Here is a 16,985-nt window from a genome sequence, read left to right on the forward strand (position 1 = left end):
GGGCCCGCCACGGCGCCCCCACGCCAGAGGGCGCAGAGGGTGAGAGAGTGCAAGCCCCAGCCTAACCAGCAGAGCAGCCCCTCCACCCCGCCCAGAGGGCCCAACGAGGGGCCCCGCCCCAGGGGAGCACCCCAAGCCCCAGACAGGTGCCCCACACCACCCAGGAGTCCTAAGCATCCCCCCGCCCCGGCCCCAGGCATGAGTCAGGGCCCTCCCAGGAAGACCCGCCCCCACGCTCCAGGCAACCCCCCTCCCCAGGCCAGCAGGACATCAGGCCTCCAGGCCTCAAGTTCAACACCGCTTTTGTTCAAGGATCTAAATTGCTCTTCTTTAGAAGAGGCTGTTTTAAAGGCAGCAGAAAGACACCTGTCTGAAGAGAACAATTTACTAAATTTAAAAACTCAAACTCAAAAAAGTCGTGAAATGTATTCAACAACGATGTGGGGATTGGGTCTGAAGGCAGGTGGTTGGCTTTAACTGGGAGAGAACCAAGTGCCACGGCATCAACCAGGACAAAACTTTCCAGTGTTTCCTCTGATGAATACAATGTTATAGATTCATTAAAATCAACACATTTTTGAGTTAAAAGGCTAGATCTAAAAGCATTAATTTTACTCCTGAAGTGGTCTGCCAAAATCTCACATGTAGCATCTGATGGTGCTATGGAGGACCTATTTATAATAAATATAATATTATGACGTAATCAAGCACACTTAAAAATGTGTCCTCAACATTTTTGTTTTATTTAAAATAGTGTAGCGTCCCTGTGTTCTGTTACAATCGTTAATGTTCTATTGTTTAGATGTTAAATTGTTCTGTTGTATGACTGTTAAGATTACATTGAATGTGCATGTAGTTGGAAATGGAACCACAGAGGAGGAGAGCTGGGGGCGTGGTGGTGGGTGAGAAAGTACCGAGAGAGTGGAGGAGTTCCTGTGTTGTGGTTCTGGGATGTATGGCATGGTTACGGCCGACTGTAACGAAAGCTGTTCGAATAAATGAGAAGTTTTGATAAAACCGGCATCATCATTCCTGAAACGCTACAATACACAAACTAACGCCATGAATAATTTCTTAAAGTGATTAATAATTCCAATTTTCTACAGTAAAAGTGTCTGAAAATGACTGATTAAGTAGTAGACATGTTCCTAAAGGGAACTCAAGTAGTTGTCATGGATTAAGTGTAAATTTTGAACTACAGTGTGTCAAACATGGCATCTCTCAAAAAAAGACGATTTACACTTTTGATAACATAAAGTATTAGTGTTTTCAAACATGAATAATTGCAAATTTCTACAGTAAAAGTGTCTGAAAATGACAGACTAGGTAGTAGACATGTTATTAAAGGGAACAAAAGTAGTTGTCATGGATTATGGGTAAATTCTGAATTATAGTGTGCCAAAAATGGCATCTCTGTCAGAAAAAGACGATGTATACTTTTGATAACATAAAATATTAGTGTTTTCAAACATGAATGATTCCAATTTTCTACAGTAAAGGTGTCTGAAAATGACTGATTAGGTAGTAGACATGTTCCTAAAGGGAACTGAAGTAGTTGTTGTCCTGGATTATGAGTAAATTCTGAACTACAGTGTGTCAAACATGGCATCTCTCAATAAAAGACAATTTATACTTTTGATACCATACAATATTTGTGTTTTCAAACATGAATAATTCCAATTTTCTACAGTAAAAGTGTCTGAAAATATTAATATTTGTAGTCAACATAGTCCTGAAGAGAATATGAGGAGCTGATGGCCTGTATTATGGCGAAATAATAAACTACAGTGTCTCAAACATTGCATCTTTGTCAGAAAAAGACGATTGGACTTTGTCAAAATGTAAAATATTTGGGATTTCAAACATGAATAACTCAAAGTTTCTAGAGTAAAAGTGTCTGAAAATATTAGTATGTGTATTCAACATAGTCCTGAAGAGAATACAAGGAGCTGATGGCCTGGATTATGGCGAAATATTAAACTACAGTGTCTCAAACATTGCATCTTTGTCAGAAAAAGACGCTCAGCACTTGTGGAATTTTAAAATATTTTGGATTTCAAACATGGATAACTCAAGATTTCTACAGTAAATGTGTCTGAAAATATTAGTATGTGTAGTCAACATAGTCCTGAAGAGAATAAGAGGAGCTGATGGCCTGGAGTATGGCGAAATATTAAACTACAGTGTCTCAAACATTGCATCTTTGTTAGAAAAAGACGATTGGACATTGTCAAAATGCAAAATATTTGGGATTTCAAACATGGATAACTCAAGATTTCTACAGTAAATGTGTCTGAAAATATTAGTATTTGTAGTCAACATAGTCCTGAAGAGAATACAAGGAGCTGATGGACTGTATTATGGCGAAATATTAAACTACAGTGTCTCAAACATTGCATCTTTGTCAGAAAAAGACGATTGGACTTTGTCAAAATATAAAATATTTGGGATTTCAAACATGAATAACTCTAAATTTCTAGAGTAAAAGTGTCTGAAAATATTAGTATGTGTAGTCAACATAGTCCTGAAGAGAATACAAGGAGCTGATGGCCTGGATTATGGTGAAATATTAAACTACAATGTCTCAAACATTGCATCTTTGTCAGAAAAAATATTTTGGATTTCAAACATGAATAACTCAAAATTTCTACAGTAAAAGTGTCTGGAAATATCAGTATGTGTAGTCAACATAGTCTTAAAGAGAATAAATGGATCTGATGGCCTGGATTATGGCAACATTTTAAACTACAGTGTCTCAAACATTGCATCTTTGTCAGAAAAAGACGATTGGACTTTGTCAAAATGTAAAATATTTGGGATTTCAAACATGAATAACTCAAAATTTCTACAGTAAAAGTGTCTGGAAATATCAGTATGTGTAGTCAACATAGTCCTGAAGAGAATAAATGGAGCTGATGGCCTGGATTATGGCAACATTTTAATCTACAGTGTCTCAAACATTGCATCTCTCTCATAAGATGCTATGTTGTGACAAATCTCAAACAGTATTGACATTTAGATCAAGTCTCCTTTTTTATATTATAAAGTGTCTGTGCTGATTCTGATAAATATTTTACATCGTAACATGTCCATATGTGAAAACTTAAATTATATTTACTATTAACGTAAATGAATGGGCTATATGGTTGGGAGTATACTTAATAACACTCAATTTATTCTTAGCCTTTTTATTAAAAAAAAAAGTTTTATTATTTGATAAGAGTAGCTAGTGTATTTTTTCTCTAAACATTCATTTGACTTTTCACTGTTCTAAAATTCCTTTGAAAACCGGACTTTAGCCGTTGTTGCTCTGTTACCGTAAAGCTGAGAATGCGAGAGCCGTGAAAATTCAGGAGCGGCTCATTTGACACCGCAGTTCCGAATGACGGCTGGCTTGACCGCAGTAGCCACAGGTCCTGGTCCAGAGGGTCCAGGATGGAGTGATGCCGGAGAACGTCTCGCTCCAACCAGGAAACAGGGGAGGACTTAGAATGGGGGCGGCGGTGATGTGGTCGACCCCCCCTTACGGCCAGGCGACTCCCCTTGAAGTCCCTGTAGATCTGGGAAGAGCCAGGGGTCCACCAGAGACAGGTCCCCTCTGCTGGGTACTGGTAAGGCTGGTCCATAATGTCACGGGGTGAATGGGAAGTACCCAGGCGCAGAGAGGAGAGGAGGCAGGAGGATGCAGGGAATAGGGTTTAATAACATAAACTCGAAACTTCAAAACAAAACCACTGCAACAGGCAGGCAAAACTCGAAACACTAGAAACGCTCGAAACAGGGGAAGACCAGAATATGGACCAGCACAGGAGGAAGGGAAAGACAAGACTTAAATACATACAAGAGAACAAGACACAGGTGGAAACACTCAGGACTGATGGGGCAAGGTAAAACTCAAAACAACAACGGAACAGGAAATACTACAAAATAAAACAGGAAGTTAACTGAAAACATCACAGAACAAAAAGGAAACAAACCACAAGGGCAAAGAAACAGAAACCGTAACATAATGAGGATATCTGTCATTTGTTTTTGTCAAAGTCAAAAAAAGCATTCACCGGACTGTGTCAGGCTTTATGTCAGAATGTCTAACTTGAATTACTCATTATCATCCATTTTTAAACCAATAAGAACTTTTCAATACAATTAGATTCTGCATCAAAACTGTTTTTCACTTTTTTAAAAACAGAACATTTATTTTAAGGAGTACCTTTTTCACGAAAGCTGAGAAGAAAAGTCAACACAAAAAAACAAACGAAAAAAAAATGAAGATGACAGATAAATCTGACAAATAAATCACAGCTTCCAATGATATGAAACGTATCCGCCTTTGGAAGCACCAGCTTTCTAATGCCTTCATAGTGTTGGTGTGTGTCACATGTTTCAGTGTTTTCTATACTCATGTCCCCCACACCTACACTACTGACCTTCATTACTCAAACCAAAATAGGAATGCTATTCCTGTGGGTCCATTCTGGATCAGAATCACATCATCATCATCTTCCTCTCCTCCTTTAATCCCGTCCTCCTCCTCCCGGTTCCTTCTCCAGGACCCTTCAAACACACGGGTGTGTGCCTCCTTCTGGATTTATAGGTCCGTCTAACATCTGCTGGAGTGATCACAGCATCACCTCTGACTCACATCCTTCCCTCCAATAAAGAGGAACAGAAACCACAAGAAAGAAGGAAAGAGGATTAAAGTTTTGGAAAAGGAGAATGACAGAGACAGAGTTGAGTGATGAAAGCGCAAAAAGAGGAGATGAAGAAAGGAAGGAGGTGTGGACATGGAGACATTAGAGATCAGATGGATGCATAGGTGGATGGATGGAATAGATGGATGGATTGACAACACAAAGGTCTCTTTGTGTTTTATTTGAGTTAATCTGTAAAATAATTGTTCATCATTCACATCCATCTGTTCCCTCAAGCTTTTCTCTTCTTCTTTTACCCTGACCTTTGAGTTTCGTTCCCTCGTTTGACTGTATTTTCCTCGGTTCTTCTCCAAACTTCTTCTGTTTCCCTAAGGAATCTGCAGCCACAGCCTCTTGCAGGCAGAAATAAGGACATTCACTTATTACACTTACATCCTGAGAAACTGTTGTCTCCTCTGGTTTTTGAATTATTCTGGCTTCTTAAACTTCAGTTTCATCAACTAACAAACACCTGAACTTTTCTTAGTTTTTAAATAAGGTGATTGGTTCCTAAATATGTCCTTCACATTTACTGACAGACAATTTAATATTTCAAACATTGTAAGCAGCAGTTTTATGTTTGATCTAAGCCTTCTTTTGTGCATTTTTGTTTCCTGTTTTTTAAAGGAGGTAAACTCCTGAATCTTTATCTTTATCAAACTAAATCAGCTGCTCATCTGTGTCAAATTGTCAATTTGTTTAAAAGTTTTTTCATTGATTGAACCTCGTAGATTTGTTTTTGCTCAACAGTGAAAGGTAAACCCCTTTTTCCACAGGTGATTGGATGCAAAAGAAAACATTAGTCCCACAGAAGCACAAATTATTTCCATCAAACTACAAGTTTCATCTGGACGAAGCTTTTTAATCCAAATGGTCAACAGGCAGTTTCCATAATGTTCTCATATGCAAATACATTTTTTTGCCTCATTTATTTCAATAAAGGAGCATTTCAAAAATTAAATCCATTAGCCAGCAAAGAGCAATACATTTGGAAGAAACTGAGGAACTCTTAAAAAATAACAAAGGAAATAATTTTTGGCCTTTCCTTTTTATTCTGAGAAAAAAAAATTCTTTTAGAGCTTAATGTCTAAAAAAAAAGCTGTTTTACAAAATTAGAGAAGTGCTTTAAACCATTATCTTTACAAACATGCACAGAGTCAGAGCAGCAGGAGGTTTAATGCCAGGCTGAGCCTCATCTCTTAATATAGATTCTCTTGTCAAAGGCATGTAACAATAGCAGAGCAGGAAATAAACAGATAACTGCTGCAGAAATGTCCTTTTTCATGTGAACAAATAGATGAGTTAGGTACAAATGCACCAGATTAAGATTCCCCAAGTATTACATCATATGAGGTAATAATTAGATACTGTCTTGTGTTAAATTTGCAGTGGTGCATCTGCCGCTGCTGAGAAAGTAAAAGCCCCCACTACTCCAAGACATTCTTACTGTGCAGCAACATGCATGACTGCACTATTGATTTGTGTTAGCGATGGAACGTCAGATCGGTTTGGTTTCCATTTTCCTTATATCACCACAAGCATGACCGCACCGAACGCTGATGTCCATTTTAATTGGTAAAGCTGATGGTTCACAATGAAGAGTTTAAAGGGGGAGTCATTTTTTTCTGTAGTAACATGGCTACATTATTCACAACGATAAAGAAAAAAAAAGGTAAAATGAGTCTTACAATTCAGACAGAAAAAGAAAATCTTTTTACTCCACTAAACCTGGGCCTAAATGGACAAAACAAGAACACATGTTTATAGTTAAACATGATGTTAGTCACAAGAATTTGACAAAAGGTTGTGGAGGATTTCAGGTTTTTAGGGCGAGACACTGGCAGGAAAAACAACAGACCCTGACCCAAAAGACAAGACCTTCATTAATTTATCCATGCATCCACCCACCCATGCATCCATCCATCTATCTATGCATCCATCAATTCATCCAGCTGTCTATCCATCCATCTACTTAGACATCCATCCATCCATCCACCCACCCACCCACCCACCCATCCATCCATCCATCCATCCACCCACCTATGCATCCATCCATCCATCCATCCACCCACCCATCCAACCACCCATCCATCCATCCAACCACCCATCCATCCACCTATGCATCCATCCATCCATCCATCGATCCTTCCATCCATCCATCCATCCATCCATCCATCCATCCATCCATCCATCCACCTACCTATGCATCCATCCATCCTTCCATCAATGTATTTTTCAATTTATCAATTTATTCATTCATTCATTCATTCATTCAAGGCCTAGGTTCACACTGGGATATTCAAAGGTGACTGCTCATTCAGTTCCCTTTTCATTGTAAAGGGTGAATTCTATTTAAAGAAGATAGAGATTTTCTCTGCTTATGTTTCTAGTCCATCAAAACAGTCACATTACATTGTAGAAAATGAAATGACATACATAACGAAAACCGAGACTACCAGTTTGATTTATCTTTTTTAACAACAGCAGAACATTCACATGCCTGTTAGCCTCCGTGAAGGACAATGAGTCTGTATGATGTCTGCACAGGACGCTGCAGACTGTGTTTGTATGATTGTGTGTTCAGAGGAGGTGGTCTCATCCCTGTTTGACACTTTTATGATCACAATTTATCACCTACTCTCTCCAAAGTGAATATTAATAGATTTATAGCTCAGGAAACTTTGTAATCCATCCAAATGGGGAAGGAAAGAGATATCTGATCTGTCTGAACAAAAAGATGGAATGACAGTGTAAAAAGCAAAGGAAAGGTTGGCAATGGTCTACTGATCTTAAAGCACCTCGCCTGCAGACACTGGGTCACATTTCAGGGCCAAAATGAAAAAAAAAGGATAAAAAGTAAATGACAGATTTTCACAAAGTTCATGATTTTAAAGAAAATCTCAGGGTTAGAAAAGCTCAGCCAATTCACATGGATTTACTGTGAAAATTAAAACATAAAGCGCCACCTTTACGTGGTGGGGGACTTTGAGAGCTTGACTGATCCCAGAAGCTAAGCTGTCTGGGGCTTAAGCCCCTGGTACGGGTCTCCCAAGGCAGACAGGTCCTGGGTGATGAGTCAGGCAAAGAGCGGTTCAGAAGCCTCTGATGACAAGACAAATCAATCAATCAATTTATTATTTGTATAGCACTTATAAAAGCCAAGGCAACCAAAGTGCTTAACACAAAATCCAATAAAATCACAAACAATATGATGCAATAAAGAAACAATCACAATAAAACAATAAAATCAATTGAACAATAAAAGTAATAAAACAATAAAAGAATAAAATTAATAAAATGAACAAGTCCCACTAGATATGCTCACTGGAGTTAAAAGCCTGACTAAAAAGATGAGTTTTTAAAAGAGTCTTAAAATTACTGACGGTTCTGGCAGACCTCACAGAATAGGGGAGAGCATTCCAGAGTTTAGGACCTGCAACTGAAAAGGCTCTGTCTCCCCGAGTCACAAGCCGAGTCCTGGGAACCATTAAAAGCATTTGATCTTCAGACCTTAGGACTCGACATGGACGATAAACATGCAAAAGCTCAGAAAGATACAGAGGTGCCAGACTATTCAGACATTTAAAAACCAAAAGTAGAATCTTAAAAGAAATTCTAAAAGACACAGGCAGCCAATGAAGTGAGCGTAATATCGGGGTTATATGCTCACACCGTCTGGTTCCCGTTAACAGGCGGGCCCCTGAATTTTGAACCAGCTGGAGACGGCGGAGCAGAGACTGATCCATACCACTGTACAGAGAGTTACAGTAGTCCAGTCTAAAGAAGATCAAGGCATGAATCACTTGTTGCAAAGCGTGAGGAGGTAGATATTGCTTGACTTTGCTAATTAGCCTTAAGTGATAAAAACTAGACTGGACTACAAGACTGACCTGTTTGTCAAATTTAAAAAGCCTGTCAAGGTTTACCCCAAGATTTCTAATGAACAGAGCATCTGAAGGGTCCAGGGGGCCAACAGCACTACAGCAGCCTGTCAGCAGGTCAGACTTTCCAAAAACAAACACCTCTGTCTTGTTTTTGTTCAGACAGAGGAAGTTCAGCTCCATCCAAGACTTGATGTCTGCTAAGCAGTTCTGCAATCTGTTGAGACCCTCCGCTCCTCCAGATTTTAGGGGAAAATAGATCTGGATGTCATCTGCATAGCAGTGGAATGACACGTTATATTTCCTAAAAATGGACCCCAGTGGCAGCAGATAAAGTGAGAATAAAAGCGGGCCTAAAACTGAGCCCTGGGGTACACCATATTTGAGCAGAGCCTCTGGAGAAGAGCACTGTCCCAGTTGGACAGAAAAACTCCTGCCACATAAATATGAACTGAACCAACTGAGTGCTGTGCCCTTCACACCGACAGACTGCTCCAGTCGGGATAATAAAACACTGTGATCCACTGTGTCGAAGGCTGCAGAGAGATCTAAAAGAATTAAAACAGTGGAGGCCCCAGAATCAGCAGCTACAAGCACGTCGTTACACCCCCTGAGGAGAGCCGTTTCAGTGCTGTGGCAGGATTTAAAACCAGACTGAAACTTCTCGAAAATATCGTAATTTGTTAGATGGTCCTGCAGCTGTAGATAAACCACCTTCTCAAATCAAGGACCCAGTTATGTCGCCCGGACTGGCGTCACCGGGGCCCCAATCTGGAGTCAGGCCTGTGGTTGGGGCTCGCAGGCGAGCGCCTGGTGACCGGGGTTCTTCCCACAGGCCTCCTTCGGGCCCAGCCCAAAGGAGTGACGTGGGCCCACCACCAGAATTACAACCAGGACGAACAGACTAAAGAACAGCTTTTTTCCACAGGCAATCACCATACAGAATACACACACTTCCACCAACTACACCCCAATACACACACTTCCACCAACTACACCCCACTCTGACTTTTTACAAATGGTAAATTACTGACAACCATGCATGTGTGTAATAACTGACTTCTGTGCAATAACACACAATATCTACTATGCTGCGCTCATGGCAACTCAACTCATTCTATTCTATTTTTTCATACGTATTTGATATTCAATTGTTTCTGTACATATTGTGCATTTTTGTTTAGAAATGTGAGTTACAGTATTTTAATTTTTTATTTTATTTTATTTTATTCACCACTCCAAAGCAGCTGCAATTTCATTGTATCACCATGTATAATGACAATAAAAAGGATTCTGATTTTGAAACTGCAGAAAATCAACATCTGCATGTTCTGGGTAATTCTGATGGTTTCACTTGATCTCCTGTTTGCAAAATGAATTTATTCCCATGTCAACTGAAAAAAAAGTCAAACAATAATTCCTGAAACACATGTGAAGTGACTTTCGCCTCACAGCAAGAAGATCCTGGTTTAAATCCCGGCCGTGTCCTTTCTGTGTGGATTTTGCATGTTCGCCTTGTTTATGTGTGGGTTTTCTCTGGTTTTCTCCCTCAGTCCAAAAACAGGCTTCATAGGTTAAATGATCTCTCTAAATAGCCCCTAGCAGTGCATGTGAGAGTGTGGTTCTGCAACAAACTGGCAACCTGCTCAGGGTAAACCCACCATCACCCAACAATAGCCAAAAGGCATCCAGAAGCTTCAGATGCTGGATGGACCCAGAGAGCGAAATCAGCTCACTTTAAATGAACTATTTAAAGCTTTATTACCAACTACCATTGTGGGTGTGTCCTACAGATTTGACATTTTTCCAACCCCCTTAAATCCTGTGGATTACGCAAGTAGCCCGTGCCGTTTGAAGTGATAAGTGTGCGCCCTTTAAGTGCGTGCAAGTTACGTTATCCTTACGAATATGTCACAATACACGTAGGAGCCTAGAGGGGAACTCAAAGACACACGTGCGCTCCCCTTAAGATGCAGCTGATTCTCTCTACGACCCTACAGACCAGACAACCCAAAAACCAAAATGTGACAAAGGCTTAACTAGCTGCCATTACAGTAAGAGAATGCATGTGGATTTAGAACTGGGGGTTGAAATGATGTGCAAAAAGAAGAGGACGCTCTTTGAATATTCTTACAAGAGAATCCTGATTCTAGCATGACTTTCATGTTCCACAATTTTATGCAACAAATATCCAGATTTGCTGTTAAAATATCTTCACATGTTAAGTTTGGGTAAATGCCAGAACTACCAAATGGTTCAGTATTCTTTCGGCTGTTTAAAAGAACTGTGGTAAGAAGATGAATCCCAACAGACTAAATATTTAGTTTTACAGAGACTTGTCTCCCTCCAACCTCAGCCTGCCTCTTCCCGTCTCCTGGAGAGCCATCTTTACCGATACTGTAATATCATTCAGTAGAGTTGCTTAGTCACTTATGATGTCATCAGAGTGGCAGTGATTGATTTTGCGTTGGGGTCATAGATGCTGTAATTGGTCTACAGAATGAATCTCCTAAGTGGCCTCATTAATTAAAACGCAGCGCAGTCACTCAGCTGAGATTTAATGTCTCTGCAGATCCAGGCTCAGAGAACAACTCAATATGTTTCTTCAAAACGTGAAGAGTTTTTGATTTATTTCATCATATATCTCACAACTGATTTGCTGTTGCTGCATTTTAGGGGTTATGCATACTTCAGATGTGAAATGGAGAATTTAATTTTGGACTGGATTTGGAGTGACAGTTGTTTGCTTCAGTAGAAACCTCAAGACTCAAGGTGGAGCACTTTTTTGTTTTTCTATTTATCTTTTTCTTCAATAAGCATAGGAGACCAAAAATAGAATAGAGTAAGATTTTAATTGATCCCACAACAGAGAAAGAGACTTGTTACAAAAGGCCAAAGAATAAGACATTTTTACTTCTCAGTGTAATTTTTATTTCCATTAAAACTGTATAAGCGCATGGTGTCAATTCAATTAAATGCATTGATAAGGCTATATTCATCTTCCATTGTGATTTCAAACAAAAAAGAAACCTTAAACTAAATGATCTTAAAAATAGAAAATAATGATGAAAGCTGCATCAATGAGAGAGCAGGGAGAGAAAAAAAACACAAGCGCCTATTCTGAAAGGATAAGGACATTTACAGAATCTTGATCTTTAAGTATTGTCATTCTGAAACAATATGATACTGATTTATGAGATGAGATTAAAAAAGAAATTCGACAAACTGAGTTTGTTTAGTTTATCCTGTAATTTAACTGCTTTTTTGGAATTTGACAAATTCATTTGGAACTAACTAGACTACTTCCAGTTGCAGTTCCGGTATTTTGAGTCCATCGCATCACTGTCCATGCACATCGTCACATCCTTCAGCTGAAACCACGATTTACCCCTTTTACACCAAAGATATCACCAGTGACATCTAAAGAACACACACTCTTTGAAAGGCCACAACTGATTTACACGATTCTGACCCAGAGAAAAGCAGCTCTTCACATTGGCTTTGCACCGTTGTGCAACACATTACTAAAGCTGCTTTTGTCAGGTAGGGGGGGGGGCACTGGTAAGCATGAAGGACCCAAAATGCAGAGACAGGAGGCACACGGTTCCTGGGCAAGGGGTTTATTAACTAACAAAAAGCACTGCAGCACCTAGATATTTCTAATTTACCTTTCTTCAGTTCTAAAATTAAACAACACAATTGCTTCAGAAGTTTAAACATCAGCTCATCCTTAACAGCCTGGTGGGATTTTCTTAAAAAAAACAACCTCACATTATTTCCATGTAAACTTATGATTCATTTTGCTTCATGGAAGAACAAAGGAATCCAGCAGTTCCAGCATATAATTCAGAATAGAAAATTTATATCCCTCTCAACGTTATCCTCAACCTATCTGTTTTTTATTTTTTTTTTTATTTTTTTAAAGTAAATTTTATGTTGATTATTTCTATGATGTATTGTGATTTTAATGCATTTTTCTGTTTTGTGAAGCACCTTGAATTACTTTGTGTACGAATTGTGCTATACAAATAAACTTGCCTTGCCTTGCCTTGCCTATGGAATTAATATAAACAAATTTCTAGAATATCAGCAACTTAAATCAGCTATAAGCACTAAATACTGCCTGACCCAAATAGACCTAGACCTTCCCCTTACAGTAACAAATTTCATTGACCTTAAAAATCCCAAGCTCACCTCCAAAATTAAAAGATGTTATCGAACATAGATGAAACAATTTACTTACCCATGACAAAATGGGAGTCTGAGCTATCATTGAATTCTAGTGATCAATTTTGGCTACAGATCTGTTTAAATGCCTTTAATGACCAAAAGCCCTAATTTGCAACTTATTCAATACAAGATTCTCCACAGAACTCACTACACTGGATAGAGGTTATTTAAAATGGGTCTCAATCAGTCTGCTACATGCACACAGTGCATAGGTAACAACATATACGACAATTTGCATGCCCTGTGGTTCTGTCCACCTGTCCAATCATTCTGGCGTAAGGTTTGTGAGGATTTATCAGTCTGGTTTAATCATAAGATTCCTGCTTGCCCCAAATTCTGCTTATTAGGTGACCTGAATAACATCAACATGGAATCTAACAAGGCTTATATGGTTCTCACCACTATATGTATTGCAAAGAAAACTATCCTTCTTAACTAGAAATCTAACAAAAATCTTAGCATCAACCACTACAGAAACCTCATGTCAGAGCATATTAGTTTACGTGGGGATGGTGATAGGTTGGGCCGGGTCCTGGCTGGTTGGGTGGGCCGGGGTGGGTTTGGGGGGGTGGGCTCCGCTGGGCCTGCCGTTCTCCCGGCTTGGGCCTCTGGTTGCCCGGGTGGTGTGGTGGTGGGGGCGCACACTCTGCTGGCAACTTGGCAGGGGTTCCTGGACGGGTGCCTTCTGGGCGCAGGAGGGGCAGTGCGGCTGACCGGGAACGGCGGGGGTGCCGTGCCGGGTGGCTGGTCGCCGTGGCGGGGGGGGGGGCTTGGGGCTCTGGGGTCGTCTGCCCATGGCCGGTGTTTCGCCCGTGGCCTGTAGTTGGCGCGTGGCCTGGCCCCCCGGGGGTCGACGCCGCAGTCACAGCAGGGGTTAAGGGGTTCACTTGGGTGGGTTTATTTCATTATTATTATTATTAATTATTATTATTACGATTATTATTTTTATTAATTATTATTATTATTATTTATTTATTTAATTATTTTTTTTTTAATTTATTCATTTATTTATTTATTTGGGGGGGGCCTGGGGGGGGGCGTGCTAGTCCTTAGGGAGGCCAGGGTATGAATGGTGGGGCTGGACCCCCTGCCCCTCCGTTCTGGCACCGGGACCCTTCCTTGCTGGCTGTCTCTCGGCGCTACGAGGCTCTGGCCTCCAACTGCGGCTGGCTTGCCGTTTCTGGCTGCCTGGCCACTCTGGGAGGGGGGGCGCCTACCGCGGCCGGCTCGGGGGCCGGTCGCTAGGGGGAGCCTTCTCCCCCGGTTGTGCCCATCCGCCTGCTCCTCCCCGCTCTCACCCAAACAAATATTGCACACAGGCACATAGGGCTCCGGGAACTGGATGGGAGGGGTATGCTGGCGGGGCTCACTGGGGATACCCCTCTCTGGGTTCTCGTCGGCACCTCCCCGCTTTTTACTTGCGTATTAGACACTCTGATTCATCTAGGGCCTTGTGGAGGGGGTCTGGTGGAGGGGGGCACGGTGAAACATCCGTGCTCACCTTTCGCTGGCCCCACCCTACAATTTTAACTTCCTCTGTAGACACACACACTGCATGCTAGCAGCACACACACACACACAGGGTTGTAGTGTGTAGGGTTATGGGGGGTGGCTGTGGATGCGTGGCGATCCCTGGGTTGCTTAGGTCGCGTGCCTGGGCTGGCTTGCGGAGACGGGCGCCGGTCGGGTGGTGGATGGCTCATGGGTTCCGGGGGCCCATGTCTCGGTGTCCGATGCCCGGTGGCCCCCATGGCTTCCGCCTGGTACGGCTAAGCGCTCCTGTCTTGTGGCCTGGGGGCCGGACACTGGGTTCGCTTGTGCCTCTGGGCGCTGGGGGGGCCCCTGTAGGGGGGCCCTCTCTGTGCCTGGCCGGTGGGGTGGGCGGTCCCCTCCTCCCCTCCTCCCGGGCTTCCTGGGTCCGGACGCTCGGGGGGCTTCTGGCCTGGGGGGCTCTCCACCCCTCTCCTGGTCTGGCTGGTCTGGCTGGGTAGGATCTGGTTCCCCTTATGAACACACGGTTCACGTCGGCAGCATGCATGTATCTCCACCCCCACATGCACACTGCCACACTGCTCCCTGTCTGCTTCATCCCTCCTACTTACCCACAGTGTATTGATGGACAGATTTTTTTTTTCGCTCATCTTAGTGTCAGATTTTTACCTTTGATGTAACATTTGTCTTTCCGGCAGATCTGGTATAATTGTTACAGATTAAAATAATAACTTATTCAAATCAGTGCTTGTATCCCCCACCTTTTCACCTCTTCCTTTTACTCTCTTCCACCCTCCCCTCACATTCTCCCCTCTCCCTCCCCACACACACTAAATGTAACAAATAAATAAAAACTAATACAACAAAAAGGGGTTTATACAAAGCTACACTCTAGTTTCTCGAAGCTATATAACCTCTTTTTGTGATAGTAAAACCTGTCCAACACAAAAAGCCTTCAGCTCTAATCTGTTTGCTAAGCCGTTGGACAGAACAAGTTAAAAGGAAAGAAAGAGAAAAAAAAAAGAAAGCACTGCAGAGCAGGGAAACAAAACTAAACCTACTGTGGGCTAAACATGAACACAGGGCAGAAGACAGGCATGGAAATGATGATCAGAAAAGAGACAGTATAGACCAGCACAAGAGGAAGGCAGAGACAAGACTTATATACAGACAGGACTGATAAGACACAGGTGACAACGACCAGGAGAGATTGGAATCAGGGAAGTAAAATTAAAAAACACAACATGCAGGAAACCTTCAAAATAAAGCACGAAACAGAACTCAAATTATGACAGTGACACAATGGAAGATAAAACTAATACAAAGAAACCCAAACCATGACAGCTTTGCTTTTTTCTGCTTCAGAATCTGCTGGAATTACTTTAATTGTTTAAACAGTTGAAGAGTTACGGGAGTCAAAAGAATGTGAATACTAGAGCTAAAGCTCTGGTGTTGAAGAACATTTCTGATGAAATCTTGGTGGTTAGTTGTGTAGTGGAACTCACCACCGTTAATTAAAAAGTTTAATTAAAACCCCAAACTTCTAGACACTTTCATTTAAAAAGGTAGTCTATACTTTGACAGATTAAATCTGTGGAGTTAGAAGAATTTGGGTGTTTTGAACCCTCCGCAGTCTTTAATCATTAATTATCGTGTTTGTTGTTTGGAATTGAGCTGATCTCCACTGCACACTGTCACCTTATGCAGAGGAATTCACAAAGGATTTAGCAGAAGTCCACTCCTGACTCCCTCCAGAGACAATTCGACGGTGGTCTCCAACAGGAAACTTTCTGATTTCAAGTTTAATAGATTAGCTAAGATTGAAGCCTCTCTGTGTTTTCAAACTTGATGAACTCATGAGGGTTGACTAATTGCTGGACAAGGCAACAGATTTCCAGTTCCAACTGAGTTATGATGAAAAGAGTCTAATGGGTAAAAGTGCTGCCTTTATGTTACTGCAGGAACTTTAAAAAATAACTGGAGTGCTGTCTGTTCAGCATGTTCAATAAATGTGAAAAGTCATAAGTCATGGTGGAGTTTTAGTAAGGATTCATTGTTGCAAAGGTTTTATTTATGAGGATTTCATTTTTTTATTTATATGCTCTTTCTTTAATTTGCAGTGGTGAAATTAAACAATTTTTTTTTCAAATCACGAATAAATTCTGATCAGGTCCAAAGTGAGTCTATACTGTTGGGAGTCACACAAATAAAAGATCAAATGCACAAACTCATCATTATTTAAAAAAACAAATATTTACCTGATCTATTGCCAGCATCCAGAGGAGTTTTTTCTCAGGAGGTCAAGGATGACTTGACACCAGTGAGTTGGAAGAAACCATATTTGACATAAGGGAAAGCTGCTTATGTGTGTTTAATTATTCTCATACCTGTAAGTGAAGCATTTCATTTTATCTGCTGTTTTATAAGAAATGGTGATCTTTACATGCTGTTTGATTGAAATAATAATTTAAAAAAAAGAACTGATGTGCCAAAAATGATGAGACTAGAAGGTAGAGGGCATGTGGGCTGTTTGCCCGGTGTGCCATTCTACAGACCTGAATTGGTGCAATGTAGAGTTGTGAATGAACACAATGACTGGTTTGAAGCCGTGCAGTTTGTCGGTCATCTATCATCCACAAGGTTGCACTGTCTGCAGTGACACGCGCTCTAAGGCCAAACACATCTGTCTCAG

General features: G+C 41.1%; 1 protein-coding gene across 1 annotated transcript in view; it reads left to right on the plus strand.

The window, feature by feature from the left end:
* The window catches only part of LOC111948492 (putative leucine-rich repeat-containing protein DDB_G0290503), a 42,208-nt gene that overhangs the window by 162 nt on the left and 25,061 nt on the right, over positions 1-16,985 (plus strand). The window contains 1 exon segment of the mRNA XM_023961867.1: positions 1-146. This exon segment is cut by the window's left edge and continues 162 nt beyond it. Coding sequence (XP_023817635.1) covers positions 1-146 — 146 coding nt within the window.

Source organism: Oryzias latipes, chromosome 13 (genome assembly GCF_002234675.1).
Source record: "Oryzias latipes chromosome 13, ASM223467v1".
Taxonomy (NCBI): Eukaryota; Metazoa; Chordata; class Actinopteri; order Beloniformes; family Adrianichthyidae; genus Oryzias; species Oryzias latipes.